The 18,535-nt window shown below is 34.5% G+C and overlaps 1 protein-coding gene across 1 annotated transcript in view; it reads left to right on the top strand.

The window, feature by feature from the left end:
* The window catches only part of LOC149554664 (squalene synthase 1-like), a 171,697-nt gene that overhangs the window by 39,377 nt on the left and 113,785 nt on the right, over positions 1-18,535 (top strand). Inside the window, exon 5 of the mRNA XM_089828724.1 lies at positions 14,437-14,512. Within this exon, the coding sequence (XP_089684850.1) occupies positions 14,437-14,512 (76 nt within the window). The remainder of the gene's footprint in view (positions 1-14,436; positions 14,513-18,535) is intronic.

The following is an 18,535-nucleotide window of genomic DNA, read 5'->3' as shown; positions in this document are numbered from 1 at the left end:
CAGTCATTTGTAAATCCTTTAACCGGGTGACATTCTAATGGGATGGTCTAAAGTCCTCTAACAAGGCTCACTCTTAATAGGGTGATTGAAATCTTTTAACTAGGTCACATTTAACAGTGTGTATTGTAACCTTTAATAGGGTTGGCCTTTCACAGGGCATCATTTCAGAAAAGTGAGAATTGGTAGCATGTTACTGGTGTTTTTTCCCAAATTGGGTTTCCATGTAAAATCCTTGTGTCAAATTGTGTGAATGTTCTTATGGTATTTCATATTTACATTTCTGCAAAGTTGTTTTGACCTAGGACAATAATCAATGCAAGCCAAGTGAAAAACAAGCCTTGCCAAACAAAGATGAAAATCAGTGCAAGCCGAGTGATTGTCAGTATATGCCGAGTAAAGTTTAGTTGATGTTGAGTATCAGTAAACTTTAGTGTTTGTTGAGTAAACTAGTGTTGGCTGAGTGAAATAACAGTATAGAAGCCGAGTGACAACATATTGATGCCGAGTGCCAGTATTTATGTTAAATTGAAGATTTGACATATCTGAGCTGATTATTTTGTTTTTTTGAATTGTGTGAAGCGTGTGGAAGATAACTATTATGAGCTGGTGGCACAAAATTCAAGGTAAATCATTTTGAAGTGAATTCAAAGAAGGTTGTAGAAGAAGTTTTTAGAGGAACCAAATGAAAAAGTGGGTAGATTCATTATATCCTACCTAACCCTAAAATGAATGATTGAGGTTAAGCGGCAAAAAATCTAAATTCTCTATTTATGGAGATAGCTGGTCAAAAGCAAAGGTTGTCATGTTCAAGAAACTAAGGAAAACAAGGAGTCTAGGGTATTGCTTCATTCAGTGGCCGAACAGAAGAGACTACAATTGGCATGCAAAGCAAGAAGGCCTAAGAGTATGAATGCTTGAAGGGTGAACAAGCTATTAGAGCTGAAGTGTGTAAATGCCAAACAAAATGGAGGACTGAAACAAAGATTTGTAATCTGCAAGTGAGTTGTAATTTGTTATCAGATCAAGCCTTACTGTTACTTTCTAATCTTTGTATTAGTTTAGGGTAAATCCTTTGGGTTAAGGTTGACCTAACAATCATTTGTAAATCCTTTAACCGGGTGACATTCCAAGTGAATGGTCTAAAATCCTCTAACAAGGCTCACTCCTAACAGGGTGATTGAAATCCTTTAACCAAGTCACATTTAACAGTGTGTATTGTAACTTTAAGGGTTGGCTTTTCACAGGGCATCACTTTAGAAGAGTGAGAATTAGTAGCATGTTATTGGTGGTTTTTTCCAAATTGGGTTTCTACGTAAAATCCTTGTGTCAAATTGTGTGAACATTCTTATGGTATTTCATGTTTACATTTTTGCAAAGTTGTTTTGACCTAGGACAGTAATCTACAAAGTTAAGGTATTGCATGATCTAATGGATGTATGCATGTCAAGGTTTTATGGCTATGGATTTGATTAGCACTGAAAATTTTTATTTGTACATTTGGACCTTGGATAACTGATTCACCCCCCCCTCAGTTATTCGAAAGAATTCCAACAATTTCATAAAAAATTAACTGAATATTTTTGTATGTAATCAGCAATATGTAAACGACAAAATCTATTTTCTACAATTCATTTTTATCTCAGTTACTTCCTAGACTTGGCTAATATTTGATCTTGCTTTCTTAGAAAGTTAACTGAATATAAATGTGTGGTGAACTCCATTTTAATTTCCTTTCTATATCTCTATGCTATTGAAACACCCTTAAGTTTTAAAAAAAAACAGCTTTTCTCTTTTTCTACATGTTTTTGAAAATCTGTTTTTTTCCCAAATTTTCTCAATATTTTGCAAAAACTTGTTCTTTTGGTTTGTCATTTTTTTCTCCCAACAATTTTTGCTCCTATGAAACTTCAGAGTGCCAGGAGTAGTTTAGACTTTTGCAGTATTATCTATGACTGCACTAATCACTTAGAAGCCACACATTTATAAAATCCTATTTCCACAATTGGGAGTTTGTGTGAGATCTTAGTCGAATTGAATGTTTGTAGGCCATTTTGTTAGCATGTGCTAGCCAATCTTTGGCCAATTTGGGAAATGTAGTATGTCACACAATTCTAGGAAGAAAACATAGAAACAAGTTGGCCAATGAGTAACATGAACTTGGGAAATAAGGACATTTAATGTAATATGTTTTTCATATGGAAGGTTGCCCTGCTTCGTTGGATTACGTTACAGATTTTTCTAAAAGTTCATCAATTTTTATATGAAGATGGCTTATCTATAAGGATAGACAAAGAAGAATAAATATCTGCAGCCACCAAATAGTGTGCGAAGAGGATTGAATTAAGAGGCAGTGAGTATGAGTTAGAGAAGGATCAAGAGGAATCTTGCAGCTGTTTTTTGGGAGTGTTGGAGGGCTTATAAGTGGGATGTTTGGATTTGTCAATGGTTAATGAGAATATATAGTTCAAACCATAGTTAGAAAACTTACCAAAGCCAAAACTCACCAAGGCCTGAAGCAAAAATTTGGGAAAAATTCAACCAATTTTTGACAAAAACTCGATAAATAACTCAAGAACTTACAATACTGGTTAATTAGAAAAGCAACTGTTTTGCAAAATTCAATGAGAAGATGCATGCAATGAGTCAATGAATGGGAACTCGAAAAAAAACTAGCTGAGTCCAGATTTATTTTAAATGCAAAGTGGATACAAAACTGCATTATCATGAGCAATGCTGATGGCAGGAAGCAAAATAGTAAATAGTTTGTGTGAAACTAAAAGTAAATACATCATTGCAGTTACATATTTCTCCTCCCAGCTCTAGTAAGAACTAAGGGGGAGGTAGAACTAGAGGGTCTAGTCATAGAGTCCTGCACTAGGCATGGTTGTGCTCCCTTAGTCAGTATCTTTGACTCAGTGTGTGGCTTGTCCTCCATTCTGGATGTAGCTCCTCCTGGTACTTGAAATGACTTCTCGTCCAACTCATCCTCCTCCTCAATGTCATCCAATGTGAAACCAAATCCACCCTCCTCCATAGCTTGCCTTTCCAAATCGGTGACATCATCCTTTGTAAATAAAGGAGGTTGCTCTTGTGATGTTCAATCATTATAAGAATCTATAACATCCAAATTAATTGGACTAACAGCCGCTTCCTATGCTTTCATTATGCGCAACCGGAGATTATATTGCAAAACGACAAGGTCATTGAGGCATTTTTTAGCTAACTTTTTGCTCTTCTTCATGTGGATGACCTCAATAAAGCTCCAATTGCACTCATAATTGGATGAACTACGAGAATGGCATAAGATATTTCAGGCATATTTTTGAAATGTGGGGTATTTCCCCCCTAACTTTGTAACAAAGCATTTGCAAAAATAAAATATTGAGAAGTTTGAAAGCAAAGAGAAAAGTGAAAGCATATTCTATCAATTTGTAAATTACTTGAGACCCTAAAATCCTACTGGAAAATGTTACACTTGACATTTGAGTAGGTCTTCCTCTCTTTGCCATCTTTGAAGAGAATAGATTACTCTTTGCTTCCTCATTGTTTTGGAGTTCAACTACAACGATGTCTCTCTCCTCAACCTTAGGTATCATCCTTCGAATGCATGGACTAAGGCCCTGTAGAACCTCTCCATTAGGATTTGAATAAGATTCATTGGACTTAAGTTGAGGGTTGAGAAAGTACCTTGCTGCATGAATAGGTTGGTAGAGCTGATTGTTCCACCTCCTATCAATAATTTCCATTGTGGGATCAAATTTGAGCCTATGTTCCTTCTAATTTTTAATAGACTCCTTGGCCCTACCCATGGCCTCGCTTTGATCCTCATCTATCAAGCGCATAACTCTAATCAAGGGCCCATACATCTACAATTGAAAAATACAAATTACGAAAAGATTAATTAATGAAGTTAGAAATTAATAAAGAGAGACTTGAGTCAAGAAAGAATGAAAATTCAAGTTTTGAAGTTAACGTTCACAATCTTGATGAAGTTTTGTGCAAAATGGTTGTCAAAGACTATGCATGTGACAACCTCTTCTACAACCTTCTTTGACTAAGGGCAGTCTAGCCATGCTTGACTCACAAACATTTGTTTCAAAGAGTTCAATGCATCAATAGTGCTTTACAACGTCAAGAAATTCATTGCAAAATTGATGATGTCAGATCTCACCAAATCTCTCCCATAAGTGTGTTCTCTCATTAAATGTAGAAAGGGTGATCCAATATATATTTTGTGATCCTCCTTTCATCTTCCACAATTGGAATCACCTAATTAAGTTTTCGTATGCCCTCCAAAAGAAGGTCAATGACATGTGCTGCACAAGGTGGCCAAAAAAGATTGGGCTGCCTTTCTTGGAGGATTCTATCATTTTCCACATATGACGTTGCATTATTGGTGATGATTTGTACCACATTCTCTATTCCCACATCCATGACAATGCTCTCCAACATAAATGTCACATTTTTCCCCTTATTGGAGACATCAACTTATTTCAAGAATGCTGCATTGTCATTGTAAGAAACCAAAAAATCAATAATGGTGTGGTTTTTTTCCATTGGTCCATTAGAAAGTGTAAAGTCTATAGATCTTAGTTGGTGGAGACTTATTAATCAATCTTCAGGCTTATCTATATGATATTGTAGATTGATGTCTTTTTGATATATCCTAGAAATCCTTTTGTTTATATATCTGTTCTTATTGTAGAAGAGTCCAATTCTGGTCTGAGATCTTTATGCCATTTTATTGATATGATCTGCAGAGTAGATTGGAATCAATATATGTACATATTGAAGCACAACCAAGTAGGGGCATGACCCTATGTGGTCATGCCTCAATATTTACATATACTGATTCACCATATAAACAAACTATAACAACTTCAATAAATGTTATGGGTATAAGTTAGACCCAATAACAATATTAACCTTAATGCAATTTATGGGATGACACCCATTATGACTGTCGGTGAATTAGTGATCGACAAGGATTATAATGGCTTCGGATTAGAGCCTGTCGTTACCATAAGACTATGCTCATCAGCAGTAAAACATATGTCAGATATTTCAAATGTTATATGTTAGAGAAAACTCGGTGTATCATATGCGAATGTCTAAGGTTATAACGGTAACATATTAAAGAGGAAAACACTGCATATGTTTCAATACACAATTGCTAACTTTCTTAACACTCCCTCTTTAGCAATGAGGGATTGAAACATAAGTATGAATTCAAGTCTGAAATAATGTAACAATTGATTTTCATGGTATCTGGCAAAATCTGGCCTAATAACCATGATGGATATCAATGTGTTTGGCAAAGTCCGGCCTAATAACAATGACACCAATAACCTTCAATACCTTTGGTATTAGAAGGTTGGTCATCTATTGATAAGGTCGTCACCTCACAATAGATGCCTTTAAAACATATATGAAAGATCGTCACCTTTCATTTAACAAGTTTGCAAACCATATAATTTAATATAATATTCATGAATAATTTTATGAAAATGTAATTACAAAATTGTCATACCAAGTTTAGTTCTAAAATACTCTATTTTCACTCTTGCAAGAGGTTTAGTGAAAATATCAGCATTTGGATGATTTGTGTTAACATAGATCAGCTTGATGACATCCCTGTCAACCATGTCTCTGATATAGTGGTAAGGAATCTCAATGTGCTTTGACCGATTATGGAATATTGGATTTGCAGAAAGTTTGATGTAGCTCTGATTGTCACAATAGATTACAGTGAAATCTAACTTCTTTCCAAATAATCCAAATAAGAGCTTCCTTAACCAAACCGCTTCACGTGCTCCCATGGAGGCTGCCATATATTTTGCTTCAGTAGAACTCAAAGCAACTGTAGGTTGTTTTCTATTGAACCATGATATCATTGCTGATCCGAGATTGAAACAACATCCGGTGGTACTCTTACGATTTATGGAACAACTAGCCCAATCAGAATCAATATAGCCTTCAAGCATGATTTCAACATTTTTGTACTTTAGTCCAAGACCAATAGTGCCACGTAGATATCTCAAAACATATTTTGTAACCATTAGGTGTATTTTCTTAGGTTCACACATAAAGTGATTTAGTACATTTGTAGAATAGCAGATATCAAGCCTAGTGTTTACCAAAAACATTAGAGATCCAATGATTTGTTTTTAAAGGGTAGGATCAGTAGATTCTGAATGTGTTGCTTCCTCTTTCAGTTTATGTAAATTGTATTCCATTGGAATTGCAAGTGGCTTGCTGTCCATCATCCCAAATCTATTCAAAATATCCCGAGTATATTTTCCTTGATTTAAGAATATGTGATCTTCCTTTTGACGTACTTCTAAACCCAAGAAATAGTGTAGTAAACCTAGGTCTTTTATGTCAGATTCAGCAACAAGATCTTGTTTGCATTTAGTAATAAGATGATCTTCACCTGTTATCAAGAGATCATCAACATAAAAAACCAATATGATCATATCTCCATTAAATTTTTTAAAATAGATGTTAGGAGCAGCTTCATTTTTAGAGTATCCTAATTTGGTGAGATAACTATTAATTCTTTCATACCAAGTTCGGGGTGCTTGTTTGAGACCATACAAGGCTTTCTTTAGTTTGCATACATATAGGTTTTCATTTTTTATCACAAAACCTTCAGGCTGTTCAATGTAAACTTCTTCAGTTATGATCCCATTTAAGAATGTAGTTTTCACATCCATTTGATGTACCTTCCATCCTTTTGCTGTTGCTATTGCAAGAATTGCCCTGACCGAAGTGAAACGAGCAATCGGGGAAAAAGTTTTTTCATAATCAATACTTGCCTTCTAAGAAAAACTTCGAGCAACAAACCTTGCTTTATGTTTCTTAATGCTCCCATCTACTACATATTTGATTTTATAGAGCCACTTCGAAAACACAACAGATTTGAGTTTAGGTCTAGGTACGATGTCCTAGACATCATTTTGTAGTATTGATTGATATTCTTCAACGATAACATCTTTCCATGCTTGACAAGTTAAATCTTCTTCAACAAATGTAGGTTCAGAGTTAGTAAGCTCAGTTACCAGTGCAATATAACATGATTTATTTCTAGTTTTCTTGACTTCCTTAGTGATTTCATTTGGTTCAATGTCATTTTCTTCAAGCATTTTTCTTGCCCACAAAGGTCTCTTCTTGACATTAGAGATTATTTTCTGCATCTTGTACTGGTCTGGTTTCTTCTGATATATTCTCCCTCTAAATTTCAGATAGTGGACTTCCATCTAAGTCTGCATAGGGCTCATCATCTGTACCTGTAGATAGTTTTAAAGCAGTGTTATCCTCGAATATGACATCTCTGCTCACTTCCACTGAGTTTTGTCCAAGAACATAAACTCTGTATCCTTTTGAGTTTACACTATACCCAACAAATATTCCTTTCTGTCCTGATGGTTCTAACTTAGTTCTCCTTTCTTTAGGTATATGTATATACACTGGACAACCAAAAATCCTGAGATGACTTAAGTCAAGTTTATTTCCTGTAAAGACTTTTTCAGGTGTTGTATTTTCTAGAAAGGAGTGAGGATATTTGTTTTGTATGTATACCGCAGTATTTGTGCCTCCCACCCAGAATGAGTAATGAAGGTTCTGATCATGGAGCATAGCTTTTGTTGCTTCGCCAATAGTTCTATTTTTTCTTTCTGCTACCCCATTCTGTTGAGGATTATAAGGTACTGTATACTCCCTCTTAATCCCAATAGATGCACAAAAGACTTTGAAAATTTCAGAAGTGTATTCTCCCCCATTGTCAGATCTTAAAGTTTTAATTTTCTTAGACACTTGATTTTCTACCAATTCTTTGAATTTTGATAAAACTTCATTTGATTCTTTTACTGTTAGAAAATAAATCCAAGTCTTCCTTGAGTAATCATCAATGAATGTTATATAATATGAGTAACCTCCTAGAGAAAGAGTTGGCATGGGCCCACATAGATTAGAGTGAATTAGTTCCAGAATTGATTTGGACTTGTGTTCACTTGGAGGTAAAGGTTTTTTGGGAAAGGTTTTTTTATGTTCTTTTCCTTTACATATACTTATGTGTTTAGAGTTTAGATTTGGTATACCAGAAGTGATTGTTTCTATCTTGGGTATTGAACTAGAACCAATATGTCCAAGCCTCCTATGCCAAATTTCATTTGAATTTGTTATTTCATGATTAAGAGCTTGATTTTGAATGTTACATAGTTTGTATAAGGTCCCATCTTTGGTTCCTATGGTAATAGCATTTGTTAGATTTGAGTTTTTAGGCCAGTACAAAACTTTGTCTTTGTTGAATGTAACTTGAAATCCTTCATCAGTTGATCCAGAGATTGAAATTAGATTCCTTTTTATTCCAGGTACAAATAGCACATCTTTCAGCTTTAATGTAACTCCATTCCTTAGTTGAATAGAACAGGTCCCAATACCTTCGACTGGATGAGTGAAATTATCTCCAATAGTAACTCTTTTAGATCTGTAATTTTCGAGTGTTTCAAATTTTGTTTTGAATCCAGTTGTATGTCGTGAGGCACCACTATCTATAATCCACACACTTTCGTTAGAGTTTATCTCACTTGATAAAGTAGTGTAGAATAATAGATTTTCATCTTTCTTACTCTTGGCTAATGAGGCTAAGATTCTTTCTCTTTCAGAACATTACCTGAAGATATGTCCGAATTTCTCACACTTATAACATTTAACTTTGGAGAAATCAGTTTTGTTGAATCTATTATTCTTTTTCTTATAGTCATGTTTCTTTCCTTTAAATTTCCTCTTCTTTCCTTGATGATTAGGAGCTGAATAAGAGCTTGATTTTTCTCCCTCTTGATTTGATACAATACCTCTGGAAATTAATCTTGACTCTTCTGATGTACAATCAGTCTTTAGTTGATCAAATGATGGGATTGAAGATCTACATATGACTTGAATGAATGCTTCCCATGATGATGGCAATCCTCAAAGTGCTAATATAGAGAGTTCTTGATCCTCTACTTTGTTCCCAATAGAATTTAAATGATTTTTAATTTCAGAGATCCAAAATACGAAGAGATTGTTTCTCCTTTATTCATTTTAGTATTCATTAGTTGATTCTTCAGAGTAATCAATCTGCTTGAGTTGTTGATTTCAAATGCATTTTTGATCGTGGTGAATACTTCAAAAGCTTTCTTTAGATCTGATATGGAAGGGAGAATGTGATCATTTACAGAGTCTACCATGATTTTCTTGGCTTTATTGTTACGCCTTTTCCAAGTGGCTTTTTCTGTTTCATCTTCAGGAATTGGAATATTAGATTCAATAAAAGATTCTAGTTTTAGTTCTTTAAGAATCATAGTAATTCGAATTTTCCATGAAAAAAAGTTTATAACACCTTCAAGTCTATCTTCTACTCTTACGGTGTTTGACATGTTTGATTTAATAATCTCTCTACCAAGTAGGCTCTGATACCATGTAAAGTTTATAGATCTTAGTTGGTGGAGACTTATTAATCAATCTTCAGACTTATCTATATGGTATTGCAGACTGATGTCTTTCAGATATATCCTAGAAATCCTTTTGTTTATATATATTTGTTCTTATTGCAGAAGAGTCCAATTCTGGTCTAAAATGTTTATGCCATTTTATTGATATGATATACAGAATAGATTGGAATCAATATATGTACATATTGAAGCACAACCAAGTAGGCATAGGGTCATGCCTCAATATTTACATACACCAATTCACAATATAAACAAACTATAACAACTTCAATAAATGTTACGGGTATAAGTTAGACCTGATAACAATATTAACCTTAATGCAATTTACGGGATGATCACCCTGTATGACCGTTGGTGAATTAGCAATCAACAAGGATTATAATGGCTTCGGATTAGAGCCTATCGTTACCATAAGACTATGCTCATCAGCAGTGAAACATATGTCAGATATTTCGAATGTTATATGTCAGAGAAAATTTAGTGTATCATATCCGAATGTCTAAGGTTATAACGGTAACATATTCAAGTGGGAAACACTGCATATGTTTCAATACATAATTGCTAACTTTCTTAACAGAAAGAATGGTGCAACTATATTTTCTCCATTCTTGTTTTGGTCCTCCACTTCTTTTTCCCTATCAACTCTGCATTTGCGTGAACAACCTACAAGAACAAAGTTAAATTAGATCTTTAGTATACAGTTTTGATTTAATAAACAAGAAAAATAATTAAAGTTTAAAAGTGAAATCAAGTGGACTATTTACTACTTTCCCACCCAAATCCTTGTTGTACTCTTTTCCTGAAATTGTGATTGCAATGATCATATTTTGCCAATAAGGTCTCTCCGCCACATTTAGTGGGGATGTTGTTGAAGTACTAAAAATCAACATATGCAATGTCTATTTTCTCATGTACCTCCACATTCCATCCAATGGCCTCTAATGATGGTTGTGCTGCAAGTGTGTTCCTGGGCACAAAACAACAACTGATACGTTGTGTCCCTAATGGTGATGCAACAAAAGATACTGTACAAGAGGAAGTAGAAGTGGTGGCTGAGAGGGTGCTGAGTTTGTCGATATCTAAGCCACGATTAGAACCTACTACGGTCTTAAGTGTTGCTTCTTCTTCAAAGTCAATTGAAGCACCTCGAGATTGAGCTTGGCTGCTCTCATGACTAATTTTGCCCTCTCCCTTTTTGCAATTTTTTCTCTTTCCCAATTGCAGGCTTGACACTAACATTTTTTTCTTCTTTGTTGTTTTTTCTCATTTCGTAGGATCATGCTTGTCAATGCCTGCAAGATGGTCTTCGAGACACTTTGTGCCTTTATGAATCTTTTTCGCACACTTATGGAAAATACTGTCCTAGGGTCTGGTCCTTCATAGGTATACCTCCAAGTCCTATCTCTAGCACCTTTAGGACGAATGCCTTAAGTGGCCAATCATTCCTTGAAGTTGTCATGCTGAATTAATGGTTAATTGTTGACCTACAAATACAAAATTAATATTTCAATTAAACAATCAACCAAACAATCTAAATTAGTTTCAATAATTTTAGACATCATTCAAAGTTAAAAATATTTAAAAAAGAAACTACTAGGATTTAAAAAAAAAAAGGTTAGAGATTCTTCTAAAAATATTGAAACATTCATTAAAACTTGTTAAAAATATTGTTAAATCTTGTTTTAATGACTCAAAATCATTTGTAACTACTTAAGAATGAATTTTTATTCATCTAGATCCAACAAAAATAAATAAAATATTTTAATAAACGTAGAAAAATATCATAAAGCCTACTTGAGAATCTGATTATTCTTCAAGAACCACCTCAAATCTGCTTTGAATCCACCGCAAATCGATTGAAATCGGTTAGCAAGGGCTTGAAACTATATTTTCCCCAATAGAAGAACACAAATGACAAATATAAAATGAGTCAAGCTTTTTTTTATTATTGTAAGCACTAATATACAATGATGGGTGATCTTTTTGCACAGACTTGCCAAACTTTTATGAAAAACTCACTTAGTACTCTTGTGAGTTTTTCCTAAAAACTTGGAAAGCTTTGTTTGGCGAGTAAAAGTGGTAAGTACTTGCAAAGAAGAAAATATCGGCAAGTTTTTGCAACTCACCGAGTAAAGTACTCTGTCAGTATGCCATCTATGGTTCAAACTTCAAAGCATGTCTCATTGACTATGCTTTGAACTATGTGATTTCTCTAACCATGGATTAAATTATAATAAATATATTTGTGATAAACCAACTTATGCCAATATTTTTTTCGGGCAGTAAAACCTATTAAGATATTGTAGGAACTTCTCATAGATAATTTACCAAAATATCCCAGAGAAATGTGACAGTTATTAGTGATAAATTACATATTTATCGTGATAATTTGAAAACTTATATTGATAATTTGAAAACTTATCGCATGCGGTTTGGTATTTGACTGTGACGACCCAACAAAGAGAAAAAAAGACTTTTTTTGTTTGCGAGAATAGGTTTAGAGAGGAGAGAGGTTTTGGAGGAGAAAGGAGGTTATTTGTAGTGTTCTAGAGCAATTTCTTGTAGATTTGAAGTGGACTCAAAGACATTTTTCAAGCAAATCCAGATTCGCAAGTAAGTAATCAAATTTCTCTTTTAAAAAAAAATCATTTTGTCTTGTGTTAGTTTCTTTTAAGTTTATACAAACTGTATAATACCATTTCCAGTGTGCTCTAACTCATTTTAGAGCGTAATGAGCATGATCTCCAATACCATTTCAAATTTGTTTCTTTTTTTTTTAAAATTCTAAATTTGTGCCTTCAATGCATGTGTTGGTTGATTCTTCATTAAATGGCAGACAAGGATACCTCTACAACTGGGTCAGTTGCAAGGTCTGTTAGTGCCCCAGTAGACGCTTGTTCATCTAGACATGTAACCATACACCCTTACGGGGCTCGAAATAGGGTATGGGCATATGCTTTTGAAGGATCGAAATTTAATATTGTGATATGCATAAAATGTGAAAACCTAATTAGTGGAGACATATCTCTTTTGAAATATCACTTTGGAGTGATAAAAAAGAATGACACAAGGATTTGTGAGAAGACAAATGAAATAGAGAGATGAATGCTGTGCTCGCTGCCTAAGAAGAGAAGAAGTGCGAAGGGAAGGGCCAAATTGGCCATGAGGGTAGCCATTTTTGAATCTCAGTGTATCTCACACTATGTCCTTTTTAACAATAATTTATTAGTTTCAAATCACCATCATTAGTTTAGATCTTGCTAAAACAATTATCATAATGAAATAATGTGGCTTGTGACCAAGTATTCCAGCCACCCTCGATGAAGAAGAAGCACTTGAGAGCATTGTGGGCCCTCTTTTTGGCCCACGGATCCGCAAATCTACCATCCCTTCAGCTTCCACTTTTGCTGGTTCTAGTAGAGCACAACCACACGCATCTTCTATAGATAGTTTTTTTGAGCACAGAAGCACGTGGAGCATGACCATCATTGGAGGGTACTGGGTGGAGTAGTGATGTGCATTGACAAGTTGACATTCAATGTGCTGATTTCTGGTTTTGTAACATCCACTTCAATGTTGCTGCAAGTCCCTATTGGCTGAACTTTGTGATGACAATTACTGTCGCAGGAAAGGGCTGCAAGATGCCTACTCCTGTAGACTTGAGTGGGAGGTTAGTTCACTTGTTTTAATTTTTAATTGTTTTATAGTTTTACAATTTACTTATTTTAGGTGAATTTAAATTGTTTTAAATCAGAATTCTCTATTTAATGTTAATTTTACTTCGTGCTTGTAGTTTGCTCAAAGATGTTGATTCTAGGGCCAAAGATGTGGTAGAAGACCAAAGATGCAATGGAAACAACATGGGTGCACAATATTTTCAAATAGATGGGCGGATGGAAGAAGTTGTACCATCATCAATTTTTGGTTTCATACGAGGATCAAGTTGTCTTTGCAAAATCCCTAACTAGATATTTGCCCAACTTTTAAATAAAATTGCAGAAATTTTTAGACAAATAAATTCATGCAATTTATTTCAGATTTCACCAGCAAAACCCCATTAAACAACCAGATAAAAAGAAGTCTCACAATATTATTGCAAATAATCTCCAGCAGAAATCGATTTTCAAAAATAATGTTTCATTGAAGTGCTTTAGTAAAATGACTAAGAAATCCAATTGTAGATACAATAACTATAACAAGATTGGATAACAAAAAAGATGAACTTGGAGTACAATATGAAAAACCTGTGCGATGTCTCCAACTGATAATGGGTTTCCATCCTCTCTCCAAGTTTGAAGGTTTCTGTCTTCTCACCTTCTAAAAGCTGAAACTTTCAAAAATCTCTCCTCCAGAAAAATTGAAATCTAAATCACAAAACCAAGTATAGTGAAATGAGCTCCTCTTCCTTCTTTTAAACCCAAATAGGTGACTCTTCATATTCCCCCCTCTGTTTGTTTTTTCCTTTTTAAAATAATACTTTTACCTTCTACTGAAATTAAGTGCCCATAATAATAAAGTGACATTTAATAATGTGAACTTAATTTATATTACTTTTGGACTTGGTATGGTGCTTTTCTGTTCCATCTTCAGTGCCCTGTATATAAGAGTTGTTTGTAGGCTTATTTTATTTCAAAATTTCATTTGCAAATGGTGTGAAGGTGACAAAAATTCTTTAGTACTTGAAGGAATCGATTTATCAAATTTAGGACTATTTGTCTCTAAGAAGTTTCTATCTGGAAGACTGGTTTGCAAAATATTTTGTACCTTTTAAACTTGTAAACGTCACAAACTTCAGATTAGAAAGTATATTCCTGGTATTTTCTTGAAGTACTTAAAACAATTTTAGCAGAGCAGCTATAAATGTGTAGTAGTCAGGTCAAAAGCAGGTTCTACTACTCGATGCTATTTTGATGTATTGTTATTTCCAATCTTGGTTATGCAGGTGGAGTTAATGACTACAAAGAACTGATGGACCAATTTCATCACGTGTCTACTGCCTTTTTAGCTCTTGGAAAGGGGTGTGTTATATATTCCCTTCCATACTTAAAAACACAATCAAACATAAGTTACAGTACGGTTTAGAAATATTGATGATTTCGAAGTCCAATCTATCAGTAATTTGAGATGTCATTACATGTCTAGTATATACATCAAGGACCATGAACATATGATAAACCTATTTATTTTTCTTTAGGATAAATACTGTATCTGCAATCTAATAGCATCACAGTGCATAATTTGAATGACAGTTTATAAACACCAGTTCTTTATTGGAATGAATGTTAAATGAATCTATGTAATCTATGTTCAGTTATTACTATTGTGTCTCAAACGCAAATATAGAGCTGACAATCATAGATTGGGATTCAAAGTGTACATATTGCCGTCACTGTATACAAAGATTCACATTTCAGCTTCTTGTAAACTCCATAATGCACATTTAGTTCTCTAGAATACCATTCAACTTAGCACTGCACACTTACAGGGAATCTTCTGTAATAACAATTTCATAGAGGGAGATTGATTGATTGCATTATTAGCATGGATATTCCATTTTAGATGTTGTGATTATGGCATATTATTCTATACAAAATACACCATGTTTATATAAACAATCCTATCATACTTGCACATTGAACAATTTGTTTTTCTGAACATGCCACTTATTATGAAATTTAGCAATAAGGCTACTTCTGTCGTTAAGTTGGTTTGCAAGTGACAATTTCTATAAGGAATCTTCATCTTTTAATGGAATAGGCACTGTTTCTTTTCCTGCAGCAGACTGCCATCTTTGAACTGATTCAATTCTACTGATAAAATAGCATATCATTAATTTTAAGACATTTCCATTATTTTTGTCATATATTTCTTGATACTAAGCGTTGATGTGAGTTTTAGTCCAGTACAACATGCAGTATCAAACACTCAATGTTTCGAAGTGAAACACGAAATATTCAACTCTCTCTTGATATAAAGTCACTTCGGATGCTAAGCCTACAAAGTAAGATCACAAGGTGACTTAAAGGTTCTTTTATTGTGGATACTGGCTCAATGGAAGTGATGTGATTTGCTGGATCATCAAGGGGACTTATGCTAGTTCATTGGAGACTTGTCAGCTTGAATCAAATGATTTGGCTTTATAACGTGCAACAAAAATATGCTTTGATTTCCAACTCTTGGAGTCTAACTCAATCTTAACTTGTGCTACTACTTTACCTTTAACAATGAACGCAAGGAAATATTGATGGACTTGGACTCTACTAGGTGTAATCTTGCCAGCGGCTTCACCCACCTAGTACAAGCTTCTATGGTGGATAGTAAAGATTTCATATCAATTGAAGGTATGGATTTTGATCATCGACTTACAACACAAGGTATTTCTTACAATTTGCAAGAAGCTAGTGGCTCGGATTTGTTCGAGTCTAACAAGTGAACATCCACAATTCCTTCCATCCACACAATCTAAACTACTCAAAGCAAAATCTACTCTAACAATTTGAAATTGGATTTGTTCTAACAACTTGAAATGAAAACCTATTCTGAATGAGGGACGCAGATAACCATGCAATAATGCAAACTTGATTACAACAATTTATTATGCAAGACACAACAATGAAAAATAGAGAAAATTTTATATTATATTAGGAACAATTCTCCAACAACCTCCAATTGCTTCATTTACACATCTAGTGTGTTATCCTAATCCGGAGAATACCATTGTAGTTCGTTACTAGGGAGCATTAGTGAGAGGAAACCATTTAAGCGACTCTCCTCGGGAGAATCCATGCCTGTGAAATAAAGTAATTCCAACCTCTCCACTAACTTTTTCAAATATAACTCGCTAGAAACATCAAAATCAAGATCAAGTAGCTCCTTGATTGCAATAAGGACCTTCGAACATATCCCCAATACAGGATCTTCAATATTAGTGCACTGCGCATGAGCATGCTTATATATAGTCTTCTTGATAACCAATGGGAGATACCAATAGCCAAAGTCATAGTTGCTCCCCCTATCAATGACTCCCTCCTGCATTACGATCGATGTGGGGCTAGCTCTTAATACCTAGAGACGAGGAATGACCTGATTGATTGGCTCAAATTCCTTCCATATTTCTTCTAATCCTCATGCCTTTTCCATAATCACGGTAGTCTTTCCATGTGCTCGAACCATTTTCATGAGAAAAACCTCTACTTGCCCTCTAATATCTCCTACCCATTTCTTTACTATGTTGTGTTGGGTGGATATTTTGCAACTGACAGTTTTCAGTAAAATCTAGTCATAAAATAGGATGACCAGCCACGACATGTGAGACAGAATCTCTCCCACCTTAAAGGGAAGGCTTCCCCTTCTCACCGTTCCTTGGATCAACTCAAGGTATGCAAGAAGTTGAGAGATTTGAAAGGGTATTACCAATATTCTTTCCTCTTAGCTTTTAGAAAAGATTCCACTTACCCGAGGAGCCAATAATGGGTAAGATGAAACTTTGAACTACTTTAAGCTTCAGCTCTGATTTCTTCTTAATTCACTATGCTCTATTATTGAACACACCATATTAACATGAATTCAAGATAGTAGGCACAAATTACAATCAAAGCTTCTAATTTCTACTATTACAATTGCTTCTAGTGAAAGCTTCGAATGCAATTGCTTCTTTTTATTCACTTGTCTCCCAAATTCGTACTACACAATCAAAGTTACGCTTGCACAAGTGTGGCAGAGCTTTCTTGCATACAATAAAAGATAATTTTTACAATGAGAGGGCACTCCTTTATATAGGAAAAGGAGTTGAGAAAAAGGAGGAAAATGTGGAAGCAACTCAACCAACTTTGACCTGGTCTAACTAACAAGAGAAATTTTTGGTTTACACGTCATAAGGAGATGTAAATCATATTACATGTAATTACACAATTTCATGCAATACATCCTCTTCATCTACAAACTCGGAAACTAAAGATGGAAGAAGACGGAAGAGAATTGGAACAATCCTAGGGATTGTTTTGAAGGGCCTTGTACTTGATGATACAATCCCGAATGATAATAGGATCGGGAGTTCCTGTATTTCATGCCACTGCATTCACCTTGATAATCATGGTGTTGTGTCTTTTGATAGCCTCCGAATCTCTTTGATGAATTGTCCGGTGTCATTTGGAAACTTGATGTGATCAAGCTTTTTCTCGTTCAAGCTGTCATGAATTCTCCTTTGTAGATCAACAGAAACTGGAGACTCTGACACTTTGAAGACCTTCTCAACGATGTTTGGATGTAAACTTGGGACAACTTTCTGATGCAGAGAGATCAACACTGGAACTCTCCTTAAGGAATTAAACACTCAAGGGACTCAACAGTGGATCCATTCTACATCATAATAAAATTTATAATGAGCTCTTTGACCAAATCTGCAAACTCCAATTAATTTACTGTCAAAATGTAGATAGAAAGAGGCAACTCTATAATGTTCCTGCGATTGAAGTCTTCCAAGGCTTCTCATTTAAACATTTTAATTTCTAATCCCTTCACACCAAACCTTATATCTTACTTCCATGTTTCCCCAAATGGAATCCCAAAAATATTAAAAGTATGGAAAATTTGCTCATAGAAGAGAAAAATCAGATTTCTCCCCTTCAAATATCCAATTCCAAAAAAACTCCAAAATACATAAACGCGTTGTAAATTCTGAAATCTGCACTAGTGTGAATATTGGAATAAAGAAATGATTCCATTGAGAAAATTAAAGTCCTTTCAAAAATCCACAGTTAGGGAATTGACCGGCTGATCATATATATCTAAAAATCAGAAATTAATAACAAAGAGCTCCCTAAATTTCTAATTTCAAACGGGTTTCCTTTTAGCCCAAGTCTCTTTGTTGTTGCATGTAATGGAAATATATTTTCCAACTGTAAATTGATTTACATTGATACCCATCATCTTTTTAAATCACATTGATGTTTGGATAAAATAATCTTTCATTTGTAGAACCAATAACCGATTCATATTCTGAAATAAATCTTTCCTTAATATCAATTCATAGAATAGGCCAA

Source organism: Cupressus sempervirens, chromosome 5 (assembly GCF_028749045.1).
Source record: "Cupressus sempervirens isolate cs-2001-9-10 chromosome 5, ASM2874904v1, whole genome shotgun sequence".
Taxonomy (NCBI): domain Eukaryota; kingdom Viridiplantae; phylum Streptophyta; class Pinopsida; order Cupressales; family Cupressaceae; genus Cupressus; species Cupressus sempervirens.
The sequence above is the reverse complement of the archived record's forward strand: the minus strand, read 5'-3'. Positions and strand labels throughout refer to the sequence as shown.